Here is an 11,387-nt window from a genome sequence, read left to right on the forward strand (position 1 = left end):
GCGTCTCAGCCGCACGTCTCATCCAGAACGTTTCGTACTCATCACGCTCTTTTCATACTATGTCTCATCCGAATCACGTTACATCCATACCACTTCTCATCCGAACCACGTCTCATCGGAACCATGCCTCATCCCGAACATTTCATACGAACCATGTCTCATCCGTACCACGCCAGCCGAAGGGCAACGGCGATGAGCTTTTTCAGGAAGCACTGCCCTGTGCATGTTCAGCCAGCAGTGGTCGGTCCCCTTGGCAATAAGCTATAAAAAGGAGGAATGTAAGAAGTGTTGTATTATAACCCATCAGAAAAAAAAAAGAACAGACAAGGAACGTTTCCTTTTATTTTACTGTTTTGTTTTATTTTTCAGATAAGATTTAAAAAAAAGTAAAAGAAATTTGATAAAGAAATTCTTTACACGTACACAGCAATGACATTACGATCCATTGAAAAAGTAAAAGCGCACGCACACAAGTCCCTTTAGTGGTCTCTTCATTCTCTTTGTTAGAAGTGACATTAAAAAATAAAAGACTCTTCTCTGATTGGATTTTGGCAAATAAGTTTCTGAAATGCCACATAAACATTAGACGCTGCTGATCGCTTGGTGCAGATCTTAACTGGCAGAAAAGAAGAAAGAAAACATCCCAAGAAGATGTGCAGTCAGCAGCGCCGGATGCTAGGGCTGTACACTGATGCTATACACGGTGCTGGACAACCGTCCTACTAACATGCTCGATGAACAGCACAGTCCGCACATACAGGTATACCAGTGGACCGTTCATAAAGCACACCAGTCTGCAGAATACAGAATTCCAGTATATAATCAGCAGGGAACATCTTCTGTGCATAATAAGGAAGGAGCGAATGAGCAGAGGATGAGACGTTAGGCATCTTCATGGCTGGCTGGATGGAAATGTTTCTTCCGCAGTGTCATAGGATACCAAGATCCGTCTTTAGATTTTTGTGTATGTATTTTAGAAAAAAATATTCATTTTTGCAATAAGGGTTCATGATCAATTTCAGACATCTTTGCTTCTACAGCCTCATAATATCTTTGTGGGGTCTATGGAGCACCCCCCTGTCTCACCATTGATTTCTTGTCCAGATGCCCTCAATTGTGATTTGGCTCTTGTTTTAACAGCAAAATCAAAGCTCTAAAATAGTTGTGGGACAACAATTGCACAAGTTTTTTTGGCCGCTTGACACATGTCCATGTGTGCGGTGATCAGCCTGACGAGTCACCAGTGAACCTGTCAGTGAGCTCATCGGAAGGTGGCGTCTGTCGCGTTTATGTAACTTATATATATAACTTGTGATAAATCAGCTAAGAAGATTATTTAGGAGAAGAGAGATGAGGGTTACACCCTGTAGTCAGAGCGTGCACACTGATGCATTCACTGCTAACTCATTATGCAGGTGGTACTGCTGCGCACAGAGACTGTAGAAATCAAAAGATCCAACATTTTCTGCAAAAAGTCCACTCCACAGCATGAACCCCGCTATCATTCTCTCAGATATCCCTCTGAGAAGACACCAAGATTAAAAGAAGGGGAGACGCAACAGATCTGGGCTGTGGATATGAAACTTGTGAAGTGTTTGGTCCCCGGGAACTTCTAGACTCGATTATCAAGTGCTGCTGTGATCGGCTCCTTGCAGACATCGGAGATGAAAAAAGTTGAGGCCACAATCTCTTTGTGCCGTGACCACTCCACAATTATGAAAAAGTGCAACAGTCACTGACACGAGAGATAATAGATTTGGGATTGGGGCCAAGTGTGGACCAAAGGCCAAGTGTCTGCCTGGAATAACAACCCACTACCTGGTGCGCGGCCGCTGGCTGACCACCCCCCCCCCCTTGAAGCACAGAGCATGCAGATGGGCAAAAATCATTCCCAAGAAATGCAGTCATTCCTTATCCACGTGATAGGGCGTAACTAGCGGACTGCTGGGGTCTGATCATTGGGACCATCTGTAATCATAAAACCGATTCGGTCGCTGCGCCATTCATTGTCTATAGCAGGGGTGTCAAACTGCATTCCTCGAGGGCCTCAGACCATGCGTGTTTTCAAGATTTCCTTTGTATTACACAAGGTGCTAGAATCATTCTGTGCAGGTGATTAAATTATCACCTGTGCAATACAAGGAAATCCTGAAAACATGACCTGTTTGCGGCCCTCGAGGAATGCAGTTTGACAACCCTGGTCTATAGGACTGCCGAGCACAACACATGGCTATGTCACAATGAATAGAGTGGGGAGATTAATATCACAGGGGGTCCCAAAACTCAGACCTCCACCCATCAGTCCTATGGATGGGGAAAAACTAGATTTTTTTTTAAAGAACAACCCTTTAAGTGGGTTACCTGGGATATTTCTTCTCAGTGAATAGTACCTAACTACTTGCCTTATCTGTCGTGCTTCAATCTCTCCTGGCTCAGGCGTCATGTGACCACCCCTGGCGGTGATTCTCCCACTTACCGTGACATCACACTGATAGAGCACTTCCTTCTCTTCCGCTGACGTCATGGTGACTGACATCTGGCTCCCTGTGCCACGTTTGTCTGATTTACATTGCATGAGCTGAAATAGTGACTGATGCCCAGCAGAAGTATCGTGGGCAGAGTCTGTGCACTGCTCATGTGCAGCTCATGCCATGCAAATCTCAAAAAGGCAACACAATCAGCTGGTCAATCAACACGACCTTGAAAGCAGAAGCGAAGGAACTCCTCTGTCACATCACAGGACGGACAGCCACCGCCATGGTCACATGACTGCTCTGAGGCAGGAGAGATCGGCGCATGGCCGGACAAGAAAGGCAGTTATTACTTACCTACGGATAAGAGTTTAGCCCCATAGAAAAGTCCCGGGGCCATCCCCTTTAAGGCTACATGTTTATAATTAGGGAGACATTTGTGGAGCAGCCTATTTCTCAGGAGAACACGGTACAACCCCTGCCATAACTGCAGGATAGACCCCATACACATAGATGTAAGAGTGTTTGTGCGCACAAGGGCAATCTGACAGAGGAGACCTATTTTGAAAAATTAAATCACACACAAAAAATAGCCACTAAAGACTGGAAATTATGTGTCTCCATCAGTCAGCGCGGGTCAGGTCCAGCCATCTTCTCTCTTAATGGACAGATTAGTGCAGTTTGCAGCAGTATGGGATATGGCAAAAAGAAAAAGACCCTAGAAATGTTGGTCGGATCCATATGGTTCCCAGTAAAAACAGAGACAAAACTTCACAGGCAGGAACTCATTGGCAGCAGGATGTCCCCTGACTACTGAGAACTGTACACGGATCTGGCTATCCTGGACGCCAGCAGGACATCCCGACCACTGAGGATTGCACACAGATCTGGCTATCCTGAACAGCAGTAGGATGTCCCCTGACCACTGAGGATCGCACACGAATCTGGCTATCCTGGACGACAGCAGGACGTCCCCTGACTGCTGAGGATTGTACACAGATCTGGCTATCCTGGCTGACAGCAGGATGTCCACTGACCGCTGAGGATCGCACACGGATCTGGCTATGCTTGACGGCAGGAGGACATCCCCCAACCGCTGAGAATTGCACACGGATCTAGCTATCCTGGAAGGCAGCAGGACATCCCCTGACCGCTGAGAATCGCACACGGATCTGGCTATCCTGGACGGCAGGACGTCCCCGACAGCTGAGGATCGTACATGGATCTGGCTATCCGGGACAGCAGGACATCCCCTGCCCGCTGAGGATTTCACATGGATCTGGCTATCCTGGACAGCAGCAGGAGTCCCCTGACAGCTGAGGATCATACTCAGATCTGGCTATCCTGGACAGCAGCCGGATGTCCCCTGACAGCTAAGTATCGCACAAGGATTTGGCTATCCTGGACGGCAGGACATCCCCTGCCCGCTGAGGATTGTACACGATCTGGCTATCCTGGACGGCAGCAGGACATCCCCTGAACACTGAGGATTGTACACAGATCTGGCTATCCTGGACGTCAGCAGGATGTCCCCTGACAGCTAAGGATCGCACAAGGATCTGGCTATCCTGGACGGCAGGACGTCCCTTGCCCTCTGAGGATTGTACACGGATCTGGCTATCCTGGAGGGCAGCAGAACATCCCCTGACCGCTGAGGATTGCACAGGGATCTGGCTATCCTGGACAGCAGCAGGACATCCCCTGATTGCTGAGGATCGTACTCAGATCTGGCTATCCTGGACAGCAGCAGGACGTCGCTTGACCGCTGAGGATTGGATTATACATGTATCTGGCTATCCTGGAGGGCAGCAGCAGGACATCCCCTGACAGCTGAGGATCATACTCAGATCTGGCTATGGCTACGTTCACATTGGCGTTCCGCCAATGTGCGTCGCTGTTGCGCCGGCGACGCAGCGGCGACGCGCCCCTATGTTTAACATAGGGGACGCGTGCGTCGTTTTGGTGGCGTTTTTCGCCACGTGCGTCGTTTCCGACGCTAGCGTCGGACGCAAGAAAACGCTACATGTAGCATTTTCTGTGCGTCCGATTTTCGTCGGAAAACGACGCACGCGTCGCAAAACGCGCGCGTTTGCGCGCGTTTTAGCGTGCGTCGCGCGTTGCGTCGCCGACGCACAGCGGCGCAACGCTAATGTGAACGTAGCCTATCCTGGACGGCAGGACGTCCCCTGCCTGCTGAGGATTGTACACGGATCTGGCTATCCTGGACGGCAGCCGGATGTCCCGACAGCTAAGTATCACACAAGGATCTGGCTATCCTGGACGGCAGGACATCCCCTGCCCACTGAGGATTGTACACGATCTGGCTATCCTGGATGGCAGCAGGACATCCCCTGAACACTGAGGATTGTACACAGATCTGGCTATCCTGGATGGCAGCAGGACGTCCCCTGACAGCGGAGGATCGTACTTGGATATAGCTATCCTGGACATCAGCAGGATGTCCCCTGACAGCTAAGGATCACACAAGGATCTGGCTATCCTGGACAGCAGGACGTCCCTTGCCCGCTGAGGATTGTACACGGATCTGGCTATCCTGGATGGCAGCAGGACGTCCCCTGACAGCTGAGGATTGTACACGGATCTGGCTATCCTGGACGGCAGCAGAAAGTCCCCTGACCGCTGAGGATTGCACACGGATCTGGCTATCCTGGATGGCAGCAGGACGTCCCCTGACAGCTGAGGATCATACTCGTATCTGGCTATCCTGGACGGCAGCAGGATGTCCCGACACCTAAGGATCACACAAGGATCTGGCTATCCTGGACGGCAGGACGTCCCTTGCCCTTTGAGGATTGTACACGGATCTGGCTATCCTGGACGGAAGCAGGACGTCCCCTGAGGATTGTTCACAGATCTGGCTATCTTGGACAGCAGAAGAACGTCCTCTGACTGCTGAGGATTGCACACGGATCTGGCTATTCTGGATGGCAGCAGGACGTCTCCCCTGACAGCTGAGGATCATACTCAGATATGGCTATCCTGGACGTCAGCAGGATGTCCCCTGACAGCTAAGGATCGCACAAGGATCTCGCTATCCTGGACGGCAGGATGTCCCTTGCCCGCTGAGGATTGTACATGGATCTGGCTATTCTGGATGGCAGCAGGATGTCCCCTGACAGCTGAGGATTGCACACGGATCTGGCTATCCTGGATGGCAGCAGGACGTCCCTTGACCGCTGAGGATTGTACACGGATCTAGCTATCCTGGACGGCAGCAGGACGTCTCCTGACCACTGAGGATTGCACACGGATCTGGCTATCCTGGACGGCATTAAGAAACACAGTACACCCAAAATTATATAAAATCACACCATTTGCCACATATCAAAATTAAAAATTGAATGAGATAAACCAACAATCAGGGTGTGCTGTGAAAACCATCAGTGAAGACCACTGCAGAGAAGAGACAAATGCCGAACCAACACGGAACAAGAAGTCACCAGATAGTATATGAGCACGGGAATAATTAAAATAAGCCTTTATTTATAAGAATGGCAATGATTACATAAAAATTATTTTAAAATGTACAAAAAATGCGCAAGAGCAGGGTTACATAGAATAATAATCATACCCAGCAAAAGCCCCCGATAATAAAATATATAAGGATTTTTCTTTCAGTTGTGCATATCAAAGAGTGCAAAAAATACCATTTATAGTGCGATATATATAAAAAAAATATATAAAAATATATATAAAAAAATATATGGAATTTTTTTTTTTTATAACACTAAAAGCTTAACAGCACTGTGCAAAAAAGTGAGTGTGCGCAGGTACGGGACTCAGCCTACCCCCCAGGTATAAGTAATATATATTGCTGTGCTATCTTATCCTTGGTGTATGGTTACACGTTGTCTGACCTTCATGCAGGTCCTTGCATTTGGGCACTTTAAATTAATTAGCCTGTGTTTTATACATAATTATTTACCCTTTATGCACAGTGCTGTTAAGCTTTTTGTGTTATATTATAAAAAAAATGTTTTGCATATATTTTTTTATATATATTTTTGTATATATATATCGCACTATAAATGGTATTTTTTGCATTTTTTGTACATTTTAAAATAATTTTTATGTAATGGTTGCCATTCTTATAAATAAAGGCTTATTTTAATTATTCCCGTGCTCATATACTATCTGGTGACTTCTTGTTCTGTGTTGGTTGGGCATTTGTCTATCCTGGACGGCAGCAGGACGTCCCCTGACCGCTGAGGATTGTACTCAGATCTGGCTATCCTGGATGGCAGCAGGACGTCCCTTGACCGCTGAGGATTGTACACAGATCTGGCAATCCTGGATGGCAGCAGGACTCCCCTGCCAGCTGAAGACCGCACACGGATCTGGCTATCCTTTGTGGGTTGGGTGATCCTTATGGCCGGCATATTGAGCCGCTCATCAGCTTTCATTACAGCAGTGGCTGCAGCTCCAAGGATGGATTTGGATTGTTTGGTGCAGCCGCATTGTTACCAGTACTAAGCTGAATGCTGCGGATTTTGCGGTGTTCGGTAAGACACGAGGCACCCTCCATTGCCGGTCTCATCGCTCAGTGCACAGGCCCGGACACTCCTCCTTATACATGCACAGATTACAGGGATATCGAAACAGAAAAGCAAAAGACACGTTACAAAATAGAGATTATCTGAAGTGTTTTACACCCTGTGCTATTAACCCCTTCACCTCCACTACAAGCTATAGATATGGCATGTGGCGAGCCATGACGAGGCCCAAAATAATGGTTTGTGCTTACAAAGAGGAGATCAGATGCAATAACCAAAAGCCCCATCAGGTGTTGGGTCATTGTGGTTTCTGGGGTTGTACAGATACGACCAGTGTGAATTACAACATGGCTGGCTTGTAGGAACAATGTGCTTAGGATGTAGTCGTGGCCACACTTCTGGAACTTTATGCTACCTTTTTCATTCACAGACAATCCCTCCAGTGCTAAACAGTTACCAGGGTGAAGGGGTTAATAGGCCATTTTGTCATTAACCCCCGACAGAACGAGCAGGGTCATCATCATTGTGTGAGGGACTCAGGTTTGGTAACTTAATAGAAAGGCACAAATTCTCCAGGGAAACATTTAGCAGCAGCGTCCAGGGTCTACGGCGACATCGAGGGACACAAACACCATGGAGCCGCATGAAACGCGTCAGCAGCGGTGGGGTTAAATCTGCAGTTTTGTCTTAGTGACGCTGGATAAAGTGCATTCAGGGTAAAGATGAAGCGTTTCTTCTGCTGGGCGTCATATATGGGGCGCGTGCTGGACGCCTGCCCCCACCTGGACCCTCGGGTCTGTAACTCAGGGGATGACTATTGGGCACCCGACCAGCAATCACGCGGCCCTTACGCTGTCAGTCTAGCTATATGGAAAATATACCTCATTATTGGGGGCCATTAGTATTATTCTAACACACCTTCACCTGCACGGCCACTGGCACAGAGGGGGTTAATGACAAAATATTCCATTAAAGCACAATAAACAAGTCGCAGTCATCTCAATAAATATCTCTGCATATTTATATCTGTATATATAGATTCTACTCGTAATAAAACATTTTATTCTCTGTTAGATTCAGTGTTGTCAGTTGTCAGGTCCTTGAGAGAAGGCGGACGAGCCCGGTCACCCGCTGCCGACCCCACAGTGTTCCTGACAACCTTGCGCTCTCTCACATCTACAATCTGACAACTTCTCTTCAGCTCGGAACCAGTTCTGTTTTTTATGTTTTTTCTTTTTACTTTTTTTTTTATAATTTCATTATTTTTTTGCATGCATCTCCGGAAGTCACAAAGCCAGAACTCAACGAAAAAGTCTTTGTTGCTTCCTTGGTGGAAGTGGTTTGTTTTTTCGTTTTATAAAGAACTTTCTCCCGTTTCCGGGTGACTTTTAATTGATGTTCGGCTGCGAGGACAGAAGGACAGAGGCCACCTTGGCCTCCTCTCACGGGCAGCGTTGGCCTGGTGACGACGGTACTCTGCACGTCTACAAGTGCTGGGACCGAAGCCCAGACTGCAAACATGTTCTATGGACACCACAACCGGACATGAAGAGAGAACACACCGTGACTGGTGATATGGCGGCAGTCTTCAGCCAGACACTCGGCACAGGCACTCAGCGCACACATCACCTACACATGAAGTCTACAGTTCCTTGGCTGAACGTGGCCACATTGACCACGTGTTGTGTATCATTAAGATGGGAGAGCACTGAGCAAAAAAAGGAATCAAGGAAAAGAAAGAAACCTCCCATATTACAAAACAAACAAAGAAATGAAAGATTCGGTTCAGAGTCTTTGACTTTTTTTTAATCTTTCTTGAGTATTTTAAGGCTCTCTCAGAGTGGAGACGTGATGGATCCCAGGGGCTCCTCTGACCTGGATCCACACCATGGAGAAGAGAGCCCTAGAACTGGTCAGCTGGAGTTCACATAGCTTTCATGTTAGTGTATATATATATTTATATATATATATTAGAGGTTTCTGTCGGCTTTGCTCTGGGCAGACAGAATAGTAAGTGTGCTTTGTACAGTTGAGCAGACAGTCAGCTGTGTCCATCCTGGAGGAACAGTAACAGCTCCGCAGTCTCAGGCCTCAGGCACAAGGCAGCCGAGCGGCCAGGACGCACGCTCAGGACGTTACTGCGACTGTCCTTGGTGTTAATGCTACTACACATCAATAGCAATGTATGCTTTGCCTTTGCTGATTGAGTTTTTTTGGATAGTTCACATCTGTATTTGCTTTGATTACATATATGAATATTGACTCTTATTTTACACATAATACTCCTTGTCCTTATTTTTCTGCTTCTTGTGGCCTCCCTTAGAGCTGTGCTGCTTCTCCTTCACCAAGGCCCCATTGCTCTGAGCAGAGTTGCTGATGTAATTCCTTGTCTCATCCACCTGGTAGGACCCCTCGTCCCTGTTTCTGTACTTGTACATGGCATACAGGAGGATCAGGATGCAGAGAGCAGCGGCTGCCACAATACCGACGACCATCCCCGTGGTGCTGCTGGACTCCCGGACCACCTCGGAAGGTCCCGGGACCCGTCTGCTTCCCGGCATCGTCGGGTTTGCTGTGGGCACATTACGGAACATGGGGGATGTTATTAGTGGACTCCTGAGCTTTGTGCTGTCTAGCTCGTAGGCAGTGGGCAACGGTAGCAACACTATATCGGGCTGGGGTTTGAGCTCGTGGTGATTCATTTTGCCAGCTGGCACCATGGGCACCATCTCAGATGCAGACGTGGAGCGTATCAGCTCAGGGGGCAAACTTGTGGTGGAAGTCCTACTAGGTTCGAAGGCTTTGTTAGGTCTAAAGTCCTCTGATCCCCATTTGGGCGCCTGTGATTTGAAGCCACCATCGAAGAATGATGTGGAAAAGCTCTTATCTGTTACCAAGGAGAGGGTGGTGTAAAAATCTTCATCATCGGTAGGGGGCAGGTTAGAGTCGAAGGTTTCCCCTGAGCCATACCCCGATATCACCAAGCCATCATCATCACAACCATCGCTGCCTTGGTCCGACAAGCAAGGTAACCCCGCCTCAGGGGTCACAGACAGGGAATCTTTGGTGGTCTCAATTATAGTGAGAAGTGGTCGGAAGGTAGGGGAGAGAGTGATGGAGGGTGTACGTGTAGCTATTGATGGGGTGTCTAAGGGATCCTCTACTAGGATGGGTATAACTAATTCACCTCCTGTAGAGAGAAAATGGAGAAGAAACGAGAGGAACAGAATTAATATTTGATCGTACATAAAAGCACACATAGGAGGACTGGGTAAAAGTTATCCTCCCTCGCTGGGTGATGACACACGTGGTAACATGTTATCTGGTGACACCGCGAACGAGTAAGAGGAATCATTGTAAGGGTAGAGTTTCCTGACTCGTGACCACATGACACTGCATGGTTAATCCATGAGCACAGGTTATTGCATGTAAATACAGATGTATGTAGAAGGCTAACAGCAGCGGCGTGGTATTAGGACTAAAGGCCGACCTAAGTGGCGTAGTACTGACACTAAAAGCTGACCTAAGCATCGTAGTACTGTCGCTAAAGGCCGACATAAGCGCATGGTACTAGCTCTAAAGGCAGACCTCAATGTTGTGGTACTGACGCTAAAACCAGACCTCAATGTTGTGGCACTGGCTCTAAAGGCAGACCTCAAGGTTGTGGTACTGGCGCTTAAGGCAGACCTCAATGTTGTGGTACTGGCGCTAAAGGCTGACAACAATGTTGCGGTACTGGCACTAAACACAGACCTCAATGTTGTGGTACTGGCACTAAACACAGACCTCAATGTTGTGGTACTGGCGCTAAAGGCTGACATCAATGTTGTGCTACTGGCGCTAAAGGCAGACATCAGCCCATGGTGCTAAATGCAGACCTCAATGTTGTGGCACTGGCTCTAAAGGCAGACCTCAATGTTGTGGTACTGGCGCTAAAGGCTGACAACATTGTTGCGGTACTGGCGCTAAACACAGACCTCAATGTTGTGCTACTGGCGCTAAAGGCAGACATTAGCCCATGGTGCTAAATGCAGACCTCAATGTTGTGGCACTGGCTCTAAAGGCAGACCTCAATGTTGTGGTACTGGCGCTTAAGGCAGACCTCAATGTTGTGGCACTGGCGCTAAAGGCTGACAACAATGTTGCGGTACTGGCGCTAAACACAGACCTCAATGTTGTGGTACTGGCGCTAAAGGCTGACATCAATGTTGTGCTACTGGCGCTAAAGGCAGACATCAGCCCATGGTGCTAAATGCAGACCTCAATGTTGTGGTACTGGTGCTAAAGGCAGACCTCAATGTTGTGGTTCTGGTGCTAAAGTCTGACATCAATGTTGTGGTACTGGTGCTAAAGGATGACGTCAATGTTGTGGTACTGGCGCTAAAGACAGACCTCAATGTTG

At 47.9% G+C, this 11,387-nt stretch overlaps 1 protein-coding gene and 1 long non-coding RNA gene across 6 annotated transcripts in view; both read right to left on the minus strand.

Annotated features, from left to right (window-relative positions):
• Positions 1-333: 333 nt before the first annotated feature.
• Positions 334-6,524, minus strand: LOC138646734 (uncharacterized). The gene is made up of 2 exons (XR_011314843.1): positions 4,634-6,524; positions 334-4,324 (listed from the first exon to the last, which is right to left on the minus strand). It is a non-coding gene; the product is annotated as an uncharacterized lncRNA (long non-coding RNA).
• A 1,715-nt stretch (positions 6,525-8,239) lies between these two features.
• Positions 8,240-11,387, minus strand: part of NRXN3 (neurexin 3) — a 555,345-nt gene continuing 552,197 nt past the window's right edge. For 2 of the 5 annotated variants that reach the window (XM_069735758.1, XM_069735760.1), the window contains one exon: positions 8,240-10,175. In XM_069735758.1, the coding sequence (XP_069591859.1) occupies positions 9,256-10,175 (920 nt within the window). In that variant the 3' untranslated portion in view covers positions 8,240-9,255. The remainder of the gene's footprint in view (positions 10,176-11,387) is intronic. The other 3 variants (XR_011314845.1, XR_011314844.1, XM_069735759.1) reach the window with 2 other exon arrangements.

Source organism: Ranitomeya imitator, chromosome 1, assembly GCF_032444005.1.
Source record: "Ranitomeya imitator isolate aRanImi1 chromosome 1, aRanImi1.pri, whole genome shotgun sequence".
Taxonomy (NCBI): domain Eukaryota; kingdom Metazoa; phylum Chordata; class Amphibia; order Anura; family Dendrobatidae; genus Ranitomeya; species Ranitomeya imitator.